This window comes from Canis lupus, chromosome 14, assembly GCF_048164855.1.
Source record: "Canis lupus baileyi chromosome 14, mCanLup2.hap1, whole genome shotgun sequence".
Lineage (NCBI taxonomy): Eukaryota > Metazoa > Chordata > Mammalia > Carnivora > Canidae > Canis > Canis lupus.
In genome coordinates, this window is record NC_132851.1 from 7,427,280 (window position 1) to 7,443,601 (window position 16,322).

At 48.3% G+C, this 16,322-nt stretch overlaps 1 protein-coding gene across 1 annotated transcript in view; it reads right to left on the reverse strand.

Annotated features, from left to right (window-relative positions):
* Window positions 1–11,406: 11,406 nt before the first annotated feature.
* The window catches only part of DPYS (dihydropyrimidinase), a 77,044-nt gene continuing 72,128 nt past the window's right edge, over window positions 11,407–16,322 (reverse strand). Inside the window, exons 9-10 of the mRNA XM_072774195.1 lie at window positions 13,422–13,552; window positions 11,407–11,804 (exon numbers count right to left, since the gene is read on the reverse strand). Coding sequence (XP_072630296.1) covers window positions 13,436–13,552 — 117 coding nt within the window. The 3' untranslated portion in view covers window positions 11,407–11,804; window positions 13,422–13,435. The remainder of the gene's footprint in view (window positions 11,805–13,421; window positions 13,553–16,322) is intronic.

Here is a 16,322-nt window from a genome sequence, read left to right on the forward strand (position 1 = left end):
CATGATTGTAGATTCTAGAAGCCTACAACTAAGATCCAGGAAGCTCCATTTTTTTCTTTGTTGCCTACAAAAAGAAGGAAGAAAGGAAAAGACCCAACCCAAATCCAAATCTACAGCAAGAAAACCCCTTTTTCTGGAAACGCCGCCGGCCCCGCGTGCCAAGTGGCCCAGTGGTTCCCGGACTCCCAGCCTTACTCCTCCGGGGCCCCCCGAGGCCGCGTCCCCCTCTTCCCCTCCGGCTTCGAGCTCGAGCTCCCGCACACCCTGCAGACCACGCAATACTGATGGGGGGACTGGCGGGGGGGAGGGGCGTGATATTTTAGAAAACCAGCAAGCCTTCTTGTTACTAGAATTTCCAAGAGAAGATTTACTGCGAGATTGGCCGTGGGGTGTAAAGCAACTCAGGGTATTGGAAACTCCTTAAGAAGAGAAGGGGGCGCGGAATCGGGGAGTAAATGAGTCCCAACCCCCGGAGAGTCTGCTGGGGTCTGGGGAGCCGTGGTGGGGGGTGGAGGACGGAGTGGGGTGGGGGTAGGAGATAGAGCAGGGGTGGGGGGTGGGGGGTGCGGGGTGCGGGGACGGGGCGGGGCGTCGCTCCCCTCGGGGCCGCACCCACCGGGACCCCGTCGCACCGCGCGAGCCTGGCGGGGGCGGTCGCCCGTTGGATCTGCGGCCCAGAGAGGCTCAGTGATCGGCCCCAAGTGGCGCAGCTGGGAAGGGGCCCAGGGGCTAGGGCACAGGCCCCGACCGCCGTCTCCGCCTCTCCAGCCTGCTCGGAGCAGCTGTCCCCGCGGGGCTCCCGGCCCCGGTCCCGCCCCGCCCCGGCCCCGCCCAGCCCCGCCCCCCCCGCCCCCCCCGCCCTGCCCCCCCCCACCCCCGCCCCGCCCCGGCCCAGCCCCTGTCCCGCCCCACCGCAGCCCCAGCCCCGGCCCGGCCCCGCCCCACCCCAGCCCCACCCCAGCCCCACCCCGCCCCCGACCCGCCCCAGCCCCGGCCCCGCCCCGGCCCCGCCCCGGCCCCGCCCCACCCCAGCCCCACCCCGCCCCCGACCCACCCCCGCCCCGCCCGGCCCCGCCCCCGCCCCGCCCCTGCCCCACCCCAGCCCCACCCCACCCCGTCCCGGCCCAACCCCTGCCCCGGCCCCACCGCAGCCCCAGCCCCGGCCCGGCCTTGCCCCACCCCAGCCCCACCCGCCCCCGACCCGACCCACCCCCGCCCCCGACCCGCCCCCGCCCTGCCCCGGCCCCGCCCCACCGCAGCCCCAGCCCCGGCCCGGCCCCGCCCCACCCCAGCCCCACCCCGCCCCGACCCCGCCCTGCCCCAGCCCCGCCCCGACCCCGCCCCGCCCCGGCCCCGCCCCAGCCCCAGCCCCCGCCCCGCCCCGGCCCCGGCCCCGCCCTGCCCCGCCCCCGCCCCGCCCCCGCCCCACCCCAGCCCCGCCCCGCCCCCGCCCTGCCCCCGCCCCACCCCAGCCCCACCCCACCCCGTCCCGGCCCCACCGCAGCCCCAGCCCCGGCCCGGCCTTGCCCCACCCCAGCCCCACCCGCCCCCGACCCGCCCCGCCCCCGCCCTGCCCCGGCCCCGCCCCAGCCCCGCCCCTGTCCCGCCCCCGCCCCCACCGCGGCGGCCCAGCCGGCTCCGAGCGCAGCGCGAGTTCCTGCTGAAGGAACAGGGGAGTTTGTCGGGGAGAACGCTCGTCCCCCTGCGGCCTAAGAAGCTGCTCGCATCGCCAGCTCTGCTTTTAATGATGTTTTCCGCGTGGCTAATGCCGAGTCCTCCTCTCGGCGACTTTCCAACCACCCAGACTCCCGAGTCTGTCACTTACACTCATCAACTCACTGGTGGCTCAGCGGTTGAGCGTCTGCTTTCGGCCCAGGTGGTGAGCCCGGGGTGCAGGATGGAGCCCCAAGCCCCGCACTGGGCCCCCCCGCAGGGAGCCTGCTTCTCCCTTGGCCTGTGTTGTGTCTCTCGTGAATGAATAAATAAAGTCTTAAAAAAAAAAAGCCACTCATTTTAAAATGGTATGTGTGCCTATTTTTTTAGCGATGAAATACAATCAACATAAAATTGACCGTTGTATCCACTTTGAAGTGTACAAGTTAGTGGGGTTTCTGTACGTTCATAGGGTTGTGCAGCTGACACAACTTACTAATTTCAGAACATTTTTTATCATCTCTCCAAAGAAATCCCATGCCCATTAAGTGGTCTTCTGGAAGGTGAGTTTGAGCAAACAAAATCACCAGTTACTTATTCCTGTTAGGCACATGGTAGGGGCAGTCACAAGAGTGTGTAACTGGTGGCCTTTGGCTTTGGCAAACTTTGACATGGTCCCCTCAAACTCAAACCTTTCAGAGGCTCTCTCAAGGCAAGGGCTCTGATGGGGACAGTACTATAGGATGTTAGAGCTCCAAACTCTTCCAGAATATTCATGGCTGAGGGTTGTTAGAATTGTATACTGTATGCCTTAGAAACTCAGAGAGCAGATATGTCAGAATTGCCAAGGGGTTTGGGATTCCATAGCAACAGGGGGCACTTACCATCGATCTATTGCCACCACCCCTCCCTGCACCACACACACATACCTCTTCCCCTCCCCAAAGTATAACAAGACATAAAAGGATCCTCAGTCTCAGAGAAGGAAGGGTTGATTCTACCCCCAAGAAGTCTCAAAGTATTCTGTTAATTACACCGAGTCTGTTTTATCATGATTCATTGTTAACATATGTTTATTCAACAAGCTTTTTCTGACACCCTACTATGTGCCAGGTGCTGTGTTTAGACAGTTGGAAACAGAGATGAATTTGCCCATTGAAGTGCTGGTCACGATGAGGGAGAAAAGGGAAGCCAAAGTTCTGGCTCTTGGTCCCTCTCGGGTGTGGGCCGATTATAACTGCAATGTGGAGCGAGGTTTGCAGCATGGGGAGGAGGCTTCAGGGAGGAAGAAGAAGAGAGATCGGTGCAGAAGATTGAAAAAATTGAGAAGGTCTTTGATTGGCATCCCCCTCTTTGCTCTTAGAGCACCCGCCATTGCCACAGTCCTTTCCACACTGTACTGGAGCCTCTGATTTGCTTGTCTCTCTAGGCTCAGGGACGTCATCACTATGTCCTGGCACTTAGTTCAGTGCCTGTCACCTGTCACCTGTCACCAAAAAACACCTAAGTTTTCTGCAGCAAGAGGACTGGGTGTACTCTCTCCTATGTTCTTTTTTTTTTTTAAAGATTTTATTTATTTATTCATGATAGTCACAGAGAGAGAGAGAGGCAGAGACACAGGCAGAGGGAGAAGCAGGCTCCATGCACCGGGAGCCCGACGTGGGATTCATCCCGGGTCTCCAGGATCGCGCCCTGGGCCAAAGGCAGGCGCCAAACCGCTGCGCCACCGAGGGATCCCTCTCTCCTATGTTCTAACTCAAGCCACAGAGTAAGGCTTCGGACCACGTGCCCAGAGGCCGGTGTTCAGTCTGCCCTTTTGGTCACTGTTGAGCATGGCCTTGACTTCTCTGTTTTCTGTTCCTCATTTTCCTGGCTTGAATAACAGACCTGCCTGAGCTCCTTTCTGGTGAGGTTTACCATAGGTACCTTAGCAAGTACCTTAAGGCTCCTTGTTTGTTAAATTGGTTAGGGAATGAATCAGTAGGATGTCATCAGAGTCAAAGGAAACGTCAGTTCCAACAACAGAATATTTGTGTGGACTAACAGGGTGAGGGGGTGCCATGGGACATGGTGACTGGCGAACACTGGGACAAGTCCAGTTGTTGTGGGCGGATCCAAGAGTGCAAGGTTTTGAGGAGTGAATCGAGAGTGAGGTAAATACAGGTTTCTCTTCCAAACTGGGCTGGAAAGGAAGGACAAATAGAATCAAAATGGCTTGAGTCAAGAATACGATCAAGAAATCTCTAGGGTAGGAGAAACGTAAGCATGCTTGTAGGCAAGAGGGAAGGCACTAATAATAGTACCCACTGGCATGTACTGCGTGTGTGTCGTGTGCTAGACACTGAAACAGTTTCATTAAGCTTCCCAACAATCCAGTGAAGGAGACAAAATACTTTCCGTATTTTAGAGTTGATGACCCTGTGGCATGGCGGTTCTATGGCTTGCCCGATGCCACTGTGGGGATGACGGGACAGTCAGAGACTGTGCTGGGTCAGTGGGGAGAAGGGGGCACATGTGAGAGAAGAAAACAAGCATGGTTGGTGAGAAGATTCAACGGATTCACCTGCTTCAGAAGTTCAGGGATTATCCTAGACTGGACCACAGCTTTGTGATCATTAGACTGGAAGTGATTTTCTTTTCTTTTCTTTCTTTCTTTCTTTTTTTTTTTTTTAAAGATTTTATTTATTTATTTGACAGAGAGAATGAAAGTGAGCACAGGCAGGGGGAGCAGCAGGCAGAAGGAGAGGGAGAAACAGACTGGCCGCTGAACAGGGAGCCCAATGCAGGCCTCCACCCCAGGCCCCTGAGATGGTGACCAGAGCTGAAGACAGGCCCTTAACTGGCTGAGCCACCCAGGCGCCCCAGAAGTGATTTTTCACTCCTGTTTGTTTGGTATCTAAGCAGGATCATCAGAGCTGTGGCATACACCCAAAATGGAACCCAAGGGAGAGGAGGGAATGAATTCAGACCATAGGAGAAGAGAAGAATACTGTTACTTTATGACTGCACCCTCGGACGCCCAGCTCATTCATAAGGGGGTGATTTCCTATTCCTGGAGCCTAGCACATTACTTGGCACAAAGTAAAAGCCACCACTTGCTGAGGAGACAAATGAGTGATGTGCTAAGTATAGGAGGGTGCAGTTACAGCACAACGAAGAGCCCAGAGCCTTCTGCATGTCAGATGCAATGCCAGAGCTTCACACCCACCGTTTCACATAGAAAAATGTATCCAGTTCTCTATACCCACCTCATTTCAGAAAAGATGTGAGGAAATGCTGTCTCACTTCATCCCCACATCATTGCTTGGATGTCAGGAGTATTAATATTTGTATTTCCAGATAACAAAATTGAGGCATAATCAGTGGCCCAGTACTTTGGATTATCTTGAGGAATTGGAGATTTGAAATCTTTTTAGATGGGTCATATCCACAGGGTCGGATGCTACTGCGTGGAAACTGGGGTTTCTGTGTCAGAGAATTAGCCTTTACTTTTATTGCAGTGAGTTTGGACTCAGCCACAGTTGAGCTGTCGAATCTCAGGAACCTCATAACTGCAGGCCCCTTACAGGCCCCTACTCTCAGGTGATTGACTAGCTGTAGACTTCAGGAAATAAACTCCCTGAAAATAATCATGACCAGAGCTGACTTCTACTGAATGCCTAGTGGGGGTTGCCACTGTGCGAAGTGATTTCCTTACATTATCTCTCTCCGTCCTGAGGTGGACACTGTGATGATTCCAACTTAAAGGTAAGGAAACGGAAACTCTCTGTTTGAGGGGCTGGGGGCGGGGGTGCATCTGCAAATTGAAATCTTGGCCCGACTCCGCTTTCTCCTCTATACATTCAACAGCCTCTTTGATCTTTCCACTTGGATAGCTCACAAGCATCTCAAATATAACATGCCCAAACCCCAGCCTCAGATCTGCCTCTCAAATCTGTTGAGGTTGCATTTCTGCCGAAGACCCTTCAAAGGCTGCCATTGCTCTTAGGAAGAATAACAATCTGTCCTGGCTCCTGCCTCTCTCTCTCTCTCTCTGTCTCTTTCTGGGTCTCTCTCCCAGCAGATACTGCAGCCTTCATCCTCTTACTCTTACTTCCGGGTCCCTACCTTCCCCATCCCCAGCCACACACACTGTTCTCTGCAGGAAGAGTTTCTCTGCCCTGCTTTGCCTGGTTATACTCCTCTTTCAGGTCTCAGCACATCCATCACCTTCTCTGGGAAGCCTTCCCCAGCCATTCTCCAAATCATCAATCTTTTCTCTCAGGTTCTCATTTCACTGGATACCTCTTCTTTGTAGCACCTGGAAGGGTTTCAGATTAGCCTGGTTTGTGATTATTTGATCAATATCTGTTTCTCTCAGGAGGACAGGGGCCATATGAGCTTTTGCTCACAATTTTATATCTAGTGCCAGTACCTGGCACATAATGAATATTCAGTAAATATTAGTTGCCCAAGGGCATGAGCCAGGACCGGAACCTAGGGCGATATAGCCTGTGGGGCTCTCCTCCCTCATCTCTCTTACATGGGCTAAAGGTCTTTCTGGCTTTAAATCTCTCTGGTGCTTTCACTTCCTGCCCAAATGAAGTTTAAGTCTGATCTGTGTTTGAATGTAATGAAGATTTCACCCAGCAAACAGTTCTCTCTCTTTCTATTCTAATACAAGTTTTGAGGCATGAACACCCAGAGTTTAAGTCTGTTTTCTGTGAAAATAAAATTTCAAAACATTTATGACTTTGGAAGAATTGCAGAAATGTATTCATTTCAGGCATTGTTGACATCTCATTCCCCAGTAATTAACTCAAATAATATATTGTATGAGACTGAACGACCTATGTTTACTTGGCTCATGAGAAAATTTGAAAACAGCAAGGTTTATTTCTCAAGTGGCTTCATAAATTACTGAAGCAAGAGGATGTGCTTCCCTGCCCTTCAGTGGCTAATAATGTAATCACTTTTCAGTCAGAGCCAATGAAAGCAAATAGGGAGATAATAGTCTATCAATCACTGTGGAATTTCTTTTGTACAAGGGTTTGTTTCATCTTGTTTGCGTTGTGTGATTGTGCTGTTGAGCAATAATGGCCATGAAGTGTGACTCAGAGGAGACTCTAGGCACCTACAATGGTATCAGATGGCTTCATTCTACCTCAGTGCAGAACAAAAAAGCAGTCGAGCTCAAAGAAATAACAGTAGCTAAGGTTGATTGAGGATTTACTCTATGCCCAGTAGAGTGTTAAGTGCTTGTGCCTTACTCCATTTGATTCTCCCCCAAATCTTACAGGTAAGCATTACTATTCCCCCATTTTACAGATGGAACATTTGAGGCTGAGAGAATTTAAGTCATTTGCCAAGGTGGTGACAGAGGTAAGGTTTTTTTTTTTTTTTTTTTAAGATGTATTTATTTATTTTAGAGAGAGAGAGAGTGGAGGGGCAGAGTCTTCAGCAGACCCTGCACAGAGTCTGTTGCAGGGTTTGATCTCATGACCCTGAGATCATGACCCTAAGATCCCAACGTGAGCCCAAACAAGAGTCAGAAAGTTAAACCAAGGCGCCCCAACAGAGGCAAGTTTTGAACTCAGTCAGTTTGATTCCCAGAGTCCCCATTCTCGAGTACTTCTTCATACAGCCAACTACATGGTATAAACACCTCCTCCATGGGAAGATGAAATCATAGTGGCGTGGAGCAGAGCATGACTTGCAGGAGCCACTCAAACCAACAGCACAGAGCTCACACGGACACCAGATTTCTGGAGTCAGCCCCACTCTGCATCAAGCAAGGTATCCCTGGCAAGAGGCACTGCTGGATGTGAGAAATCCCAGGAGTGGTAAGGCCAGATGGACACCGCTTTAAGGTCAGCTCCCCATCGCTGGAGGGGCCAGCCGCAGGGGAGCTCCCATTGGCTCGGGCACTTGGTCGGCAGCAGAGCAGCCCCCCACCTGGAGAAGCAGCCCACTCAGAGGTTGTTTGACCCCAAGTCACTCACTGGCCTGCGCTTTCCACCGGTGCTCTTGACTTTAGGTTCAAGGAGGGAAACAGCAAATCTGGATTCAATTCTTTTAAACAAAATGTGCAATAAAAAGATAACCTAACCTTCAGGTTGCTCCAAGAGAAAGGCCCTTACATGAATGCTAGATATGTTAAAAGAATTGAAACTAATTTCATGAGAACTGCCATTAATTTCAGAAAATCCTGTCTTCCGCTCCTCCGGTGTTATGTATTACTTAGTTGGCAAAAGTGTCCAGCAGCGCTGTAGAGGTGAGATGGTGCACTTTCACCAGTACCATTTTGGTGGTTCAGAAACTGATTGGTACTTAATACACCCCGGAGACCCCCTTTCCAGTCATCCTGTGACAACATCTAGGGTCTGAGAAGTTGTAATGGATGTACCTCAATTTCACCACATATAAAATGGGGGTAATGACAGTCCCCTTCTCAGAGTGATATTGGAAGGATGGTATGAAATAATACTTGTAAAGTATGTAGGATTTTAGTAGGTAGGCTTTTAATGATTGTGGGCTGCCATGATTTTTTCTGGCTTTAATGAGGTTCAGACAACTGTACATCATCCAGGAGTGGGTTCTTTTGAAAATCTTCACCAAGGAATATGCTATCATGGTCAACTGGAGTCAGGTAGGCTGGGATTCACATCCTGGGTCACCCACAGGCCAGCTGAATGCCTTCAGGTAATCATCTTCTCTGAGGCTTTGTTGTCTCATCTGTTCAATCTGGATGATAATAATAGCATCTACCTCATAGAACCGCAGAGAGAATGAAATGGCAGTGTCTATACAGAGTTTAGCACTGGGCCAGACACCTGATAGAGGCCTAATAAGGGTCATATTAAGGAAGAGCACATTTATCGGTTTCATTACAGAAAAAACCAAAGGTCCTGTATTCTTGTGGAGACTGCATTCTATTTTCAGGCAAAAAGCAGTCTTTAAAAAGCCCTGTTGCTGCTTCCCTACTCTGCCCTGCTGCAGCTTGTCATGCAAACCCCCATGGTCCATGTGGGCCAGTCAAGGGCCAGTCCCAGGGGTACCTCCACTGCAGACCGTTGAGCTCACCTGCGCACTGCTCCCCTTCAAAAAAACAGGATTTAAAATGCTTGCTCTTCAGAAAGCCTTTCCAAGTTCAGACATTTCCCTCTAAGTCCTGTAGCTGTGATACATTAATTTCAACTCACCAAACCCATTGTAAAGGTCTACCCTGTGTAAAACATTGTGTTGGTGTTGTTTGAGGCACAAGCTATTAAGAAACCATCCCCATCTTCACGGAACTTACAATTACAATGCAGTTGTAAATATTTTGCACAATAAATGCAAAATAATTATTTTATCATATTAGATTATCATACAGTCTGAAATAAAGGCAAATATTTTTCAAAATTGGCCATTTCTATTTTTAGAAACTCTCCGGACACGCTAGAGATGCAGTCCTGACCCCTGAACACAAATAATAATCTGCTGTAGTGCGAATTTTCATTGATGAATTATTTCTCTCCTTGTCCCTTGTCATCACCATCGTTTTCTTCTTTTATTCCCAAGATGAATTCACGGAGCAGCTCACTGTGCCACTCACTGTGCATCTGAGGAACAGCGGCAGCCCACACTGAGGGGATTCGTTTAGTGTTCTATAGACAGTAGGTGTTTAATAAATGATAGATCCATTGCTTTTTTTACCTTGACTACAAATACTATGTAAAAAGAAGGAATGGGAGAGAGTGGATTTGACAAAAAGAAATCTAATTGCTCTACTTGGGCCTTCAGGGGGTCAGTAGCAAGTAGCTAGGAAAGGAGGTAAGGAGGAGAGTAAAAGTTGGTGTGGGGGAGGGACAAGGGGCAGAGGGCGAATCTGACCTCCAATGGTGGCAGAGCCAGAGGTTTGCACATATCATCTCAGTTCATATTCTCAACTGACCTCTGCAAAGGAGGTATTCATTATTCCCCCCTTACCTATAGAGAAACTGAGGCCAAGAAGGTCAAGTCATCTCAGTCAAGTGGTACAAATCTAGTTTTTGTGACGTTAAGGGCTGCGACAGGCCCAGATCTTTCCCTTATAGGATGCTGCCTCCTGTCCAGTGGGGGGTGGGGGTGGGGATGGGGGGTGGGGCTAGTTGGGGAGAGAAAACTTTGGGAGAAGAGGGTACCAGTTGTAGCTGCAGATGCTGACAATGGGACCTGCTGAACCTGCAGTTGGTGCTTGAGAGCCTGCCTCCACCCATCCCAACATTTCAGTTTGTGTTGGTTCCCAATGATCAGGGGGCACCTCCTGGGAGCTCCCATGCCCAGTGACCCCTGAGCTCTCTGCAGACCCACACCATGCTCTCACCCCGCTCTCACATTTTAATTTTAAAAATTACTAAAGGTCTCTTGAAAATGCAGTCGTTTAGTGGTAAAGGGATCTCACTTTGTATACCAGAGGCAATCCTGAAAAAACGATATTAAATATTAAGACCTTGAATCCTTTTCTTCCTATGGCTTCATACTATTATTATTATTTAGAATTATCACGACTAGCCTAATAAAAGCAACATATGGATCCCCACATTCATTTCAAATGACTCTGTTGACACAGAATCCAATCCTATAGCTATTTCATTTTCCAGAATGGATCTATCAAACAGATCATGAATCATGATCACGCCCTTCATTGAAAGCAACCTTACACTAAAATACTCCACAAACTTTGTCCCCGCTCACTTCATCTCTATCAATTTAGGAACTTAACAGGAACTCCTTCGCTTCCTCCTTTATTTAAGCATTAATAAAAATGCACTGAATACCCATCAATTCCCAGGCACTCTGCTAGATGCTGGGAAAATGATAGTGACCCAGACTGACACTGCCCTGAATGAGCATTCAGTATCCTGGAGGAGACAGACACGTAATGACATGCAGTGACTGTAGCGCAGTAAGACAGGTGCTGGGACAGGGCGTCTGCCGGGCCTGGTGAGGACGACATGACCTAACATGATCCACCACGTTGAATCTAGGAAAGCCCCTGAGAAGGGCTGACATTTAAGCTGTGTTTACTGGATGAGTGGAAATTGGCTTTTAGGTAAGAAAGCGATTTGATGATTTCTTTTCGGAGGATTCAAATGTTTTATTGTGGAGCTTCTATTGTCCACCGAAGCAGAGGAGAATACTAATAAAATATTTTAAGGCGTCTCTCAGCTGGCAAAAAAAAGACCTGTGATTCTTCTTTAATGTAGTTCACTATCCTTTTTTTCTGTGTGTTCAAAACAAATTATAATTGAGCAAACTAGATTCCTATCACCCTTCGTCAAAGGCACAGGTGCACTCCTGACCTTAGTGAGTAAGTCAGGGACAGACGTATCTGCAATGAGAGCATAATCGCCCTGATTTTACTCCACGTTTTAAAAAGTCCTCTTGACCTAGTTACCTAGGAGAAGAAGTGTAAGCTCAGCTTCTCTGCATACACAGAAGGATCACAGGACAGACCCGGAAGCACAGGGGATGGAAGGTCTCACTGTAGCCTCTCTCAGCCGCGCTGATTCTTTTTAATTCTCCCAAATCCTTCACTCATCAGTGTGATTGGATAATTTGCCTTGTACTTAATCTAAGGTTGAATATCCAATTTAACTACATGAGGTTTGCTCAGAGACCTGATTTCTGGGAGTTGCTGAAACAGATGTCACATAGGAAATTATGCTTTTGAATCCAAACCAACCTCCCAGAGTCCCAATCCTACAAGTTAGAAGCAGATACACATAACCCAGAAAACGAGACATAAAATGCAGATCTAAATGTTTATTGATTATCATAGGCTGTAAAACCACAGAGTTTGCTATTTTTAAACATATGTAGCCATTAAAAAAATCTTAAACAAGAAAGTGATTTTGAAAATCTCAAAGTAAGAAACCCAGGACAAGCAAAGATGACATTTTAAAGTATCATCAATGAATTTTCCATTGACTTTCCATCACAATAATATTCATTTATATCTTCAATCTTACACAGCAACAAAGTCACAGCGAGAAAGACAGCGATTGCTTCTGAAAGTAAATCAAAGAAGCCTGGAGCGATTATTTTTTCAAAAGGAACGTGGGGAGTTGAAATAAGGCCTGCTTCTCCATGGGCTGACAACGCTTAACAGTGATGGGAACAGCAGAATCCTTTTCTCTGATTTTTACCTTTGAACAGAATGAAAGGAACTCAGTGTAACATTCTCCCTCACATAGAGATGCAGAACTCAAGTCTAACCCCCAAGAAATGCTATAATCAAAGAAAACACTAATCCTGCTCCTATAAATGCTGTTAATAGTATGTTTACCGCATTCAAGAGAATGTCTTCCTCTTGCTAATCTTCCTCTGAATTTTTAACATAATCTTCCTGGATTGGGAAAAACAATTCCAATAGTAAGGAAATGACCCCCCCACACACAAACAAAAAAACCATCTTGAAATTTTGGCTGTGTAGCACTGATATGACAACATTCCATAATAAAGGGAACATAGCACAAAATACACAGCGCCTCCTTATTCAAGGCACGGGGTTTAGGGAAGCATAGGTTGTCCTGACATGAAAATGTGCAACTCCTAAGTGGCTATATATACAGCTAGTCCTTTGACAGTGTCCCTAATTAACACAAACATCTACCCCTGTTCATTATGTCGGCCCCTTGCGTAAGTAAGTCTTTTGTTTTTGTTTTTAAAGATTTTATTTATTTATTAATGAGAGACAGAGACAGAGAGACAGAGACAGAGAGACAGAGAGACAGAGACAGAGAGAGAGAGAAGCAGGCTCCATGCAGGAAACCTGATGTGGGACTGGATCTGGGAGCCCCGGGGTCATGCCCTGGGCTGAAGGTGGCGCTAAACCGCTGAGTCGCCAAGTAAGTCTTTTGGAGATTGCTGTGTGTTGAAACATCTGAAAGCATCACAAGATTTTAAGAATTTAGAGTTTAGCGAAATTGCAAAACTGGCAACTCATGTAGATTTCATGAATTCAGTGGACAGTGTTGGAGAGATGTTAAATCATGGCAAAGCTGCTCCTGAATAGGCATCTGACAGTGTTGGATCAGAAAATAACTGAAAAATGGAAGGAAGGAAAGAAAGAAAGAAGAAAAGGAAGGAAGGAAGGAAGGAAGGAAGGAAGGAAGGAAGGAAGGAAGGAAGGAAGGAAGGGAGGAAAGGGGGGAGGGAGGGAAGGAGGGAGGGAGGAAATTGACAAGAATGATGACAATAGATGCTTGAAAACAGAAATATTTGGATGTCAAAAGACTAAGAAAACTGAGGAAGTACTGAAATATTTTTTTCAGAATGACTATATCTACAATATTATTTCAAAAATTAAGTGTGCAATGAAGTACATGAAATGATACCAGGTAATTTTACCTAAAAAATTGCACCCTAAAAAGCAACATTTCATTCATTTTTCATTCATTTTAAGTTCTAGAAAATAGTTGCATATATAATACGAAGATTTTTTTTCTCAGATAAAGCCCCAATTAAATAGTTTATAAATTTTTGCTCATATTTGATACTTCAAGGCTTTGCGGAATGTTTCCCAACATCTCAGAGAATAAATCTCTAACTAGACCAAGGCCTTCTTCAAACTGGAGGCTCATCTAAATGTTCTGCATCAAGAGGTCTTTTATCAGTCTCCCCTTGGCTAACCTGTCCTTCAGACTTATGTCACTTTGAAGCCGTTGACCTTGACCTTGGACTCTTCAAATGCTAATGAAGACAGAGACGCTGATTTCATATGTTATCAAGGCAGGAATACCCATTTTGCCCACCATCCTTACCCACAGCACTCGGCTCAGGGGCCGGCCTGTTTCCTCATCCCTGCTGCAGAGTCTTCTTCAGTCTCTCTAGATTTTACCGTGACAACTTCTCCCTTGTAGGGCTTACGCTCCACGGGGATAGGTGTGCAAGTCTGAAACAGAACAGTTCATTTTTCTCTTGTGGTTTATCGACTTCCTGAATTCAAAGCATAATGCAGCTCCCTTGATGAAGTATGAGAGCAAAAATAAATCTTACACATTGACATGTCATGTGCCTCCCACCCTGTGCCCTCTCACAGAAATTCCTGGCACCCCTGGGGACCTGTGCTATGCCCCACTCTTTGCTGTGTCTGACACAGGCCCACGGAGCACTCTCCAACCATTGCACTAGAGCTTCTGCAACATCCTCACGCCCTTCTAGTTCTATTACCATCTTGCAGTCCTCCCAACCTGTGACCCTCTCTCCTATTTTCACTCCTAGGCTGCTTTGTTATACCTCTCCTAAGCGTCTGAGCATTTTTGCAGATTTTAGCAATCTGTGTGTGCGTTTTCTTATTTTCTCACCTGCCCCTGTGTGTCATAGGCCATCCACACAATCTCACATCTCTAACTACACCTCTTGGGTGGCCAGCTGAGCAGCGGAACCCCCACCCCGACCCCCCTGCTGGATTCAGTTTGAGTTAGTTCAGTGCTTGCTCAGACTTTAAAAATCTGGACTTTGTAAACAAAGAAATTCACAAGAAGTAACTAGAGCATACTGCCTGTAAACATGGATACAAATTCACTGACAAGTCAAGAGGCAGCAAGCCACAGCGATTAAGGGCATGGCGCTGGGACCAGACTGTTTGGGCACGTTACTTAACGCTGTGTTTCAGTTGCCTGGATTTAAACTGGGAGTAGTAACAGCACCTCCTTTATGGAGTGGTCATAAGAAGTTTAAAAATAAGTAAATAATAATAATAAAAAAAAGTAAATCAGGGCGCCTGTGTGGCTCAGTCAGCTAAGCATCTGCCTTCAGCTTGTATCATGGTCCCGGGGTCCTGGGATGGATTCGCACGTCGGGCTCCCTGCTCCACGGGGAACCTGCTTCTCCCCTGCCGCTCCCCCCACCCATTTTCTATCTAATAAACAAAATCTTTAAAAAAAATCATTTAGAATAAAGCATAGCATAGAATAAGCTCTTAGTAAATATGTGTGTACGCATGAATATGTACACGCACAAATAACATTTGTCTTGTTCTGACCACCAAAACTAACATACTGTAGTGATCAACCGTGTGAGCTTTGGCGTACGACGCACTTAAGCGTGCACTCTAGCTTTGCCTTTTACCAGTGTGGGAAGCTGACAGGCTGAGAGATCCGCCCGAGTCTACACACTCGTCTAGGAGTGTGTAGAGGGCATGAAAGCCACCTCGCAGATACAAAGAATTTCCTTCCCTCCTTCAAAATTTATTGCCAGGCCGGCCCCGATATTTTGCCAGGCACAGAGGACAAAACGAAGAACGACACAGAGGCTGCGCCTTAGCTCTGAGAGTTGCAGTATAGTGTCGGGCGTACCCTGAGCACTGGGCACACGGGAGGAGCCCTGGCCTCCGCTCAGCAGTCTCTGCCCGTTTTCTGTGTCTGCTTAGATGTTTTGCTGGGTTTCCATTCGGGCTCACTGTCAACTCAGTCCTTCTCTTCACTCTGGATCCTGTTGTCATCCTGAGGAACATCAATCCATACAGGCAAGTGGAGGCCCAGCTTCCTCCTATCTGTGCTACTCAGCCCAGGTGCAGTCCACACTTGCGACTTTAAACCCATTAACACCCCATTCTCTGACCACATCCTCCCTCTCTGGGAGGTCTCCGTGTTTTTACCTCCCCTGGTTTACTTTCCAAGCCAGACCATAGGATCTATCACTTAAACCTACGGTGACCATACAACTGAGGCTGTAAAGCAACTAAACATAATTAATGAGCATCATCAGACCCAGCTAAGAAAGCCAGGATTCAATTCCCTATGTTGCCTACAATCTGAAGGGTCTCACCTTTCTCTCTTCCTTTCGGCACTGGCACCCAGTGAAATCCGTGGTGGATTTCAGCTCACTCACCAGTGACAGAAGTGAGCAGGTCTTTGTGTCACCTGCCCTCATGCTGCACACCCCTCATCAGCCCCACTCTGTCTCCCACTTCATCCAACAGTTCCTTCGGAACTTTACTGCTTGTGCTTTTCAGCTGTCACTTGTTTGGTCTCTCCCCAACTCCTCTGTGGGGAGTCGTGGCTAACAGCTGTGCTTTAGGCAGGGAGGTCATGTCCAGGCACCCCCCTCCTCGCTCAGGGGTCAGCTTGCTCATGAGCTGCAGGCTAGGGGGTAGCACATGACCCAAACCAGGTGACCAGTGTCCCTCCCAGAACCCCCTGCCAGGGCTGTGCCTTTGCCCATGTGGCATTACCACTCTTCTTTCGGCCTAAATATCTCTGATTCATCTGCTATAACTCAGCCCAGACGATCATCCCTCCAGGAAGCTTTAGTCCTCCCTGACACGTCCTATCCTACTTACCAGTTTTCTGTAATCATCTGTTTACTTGTCAATCTCTTCCAGCAGATTCAGTGCGGTGGTACTACTCTGTTTTTCCATAACAAATACTCAATACAGAGTCAATCAATTCCTACCAAGGGTGTGACAGGAAGGAGCTTTATCCTATCTGAGCTTTGTCTCCTCTTTATGTGGATTGTCCTAGCCTGGGCTGACTCAGTTTCTCTCACTCTCCTTTGTTGTGCTTCACCATTTATCTGTCCTCTGAGCTGTACTTCCTCTTTGCCCAGCTGTCTTCTGCCGGCAGGTCTCAGTTCGCATGCTTGTCTAGGAACCACTATCTGGCTGCTCAGTCACTGCACGAACAGCATCACCAGGCACCTTGCAGCCTGGCTGGTCCCTC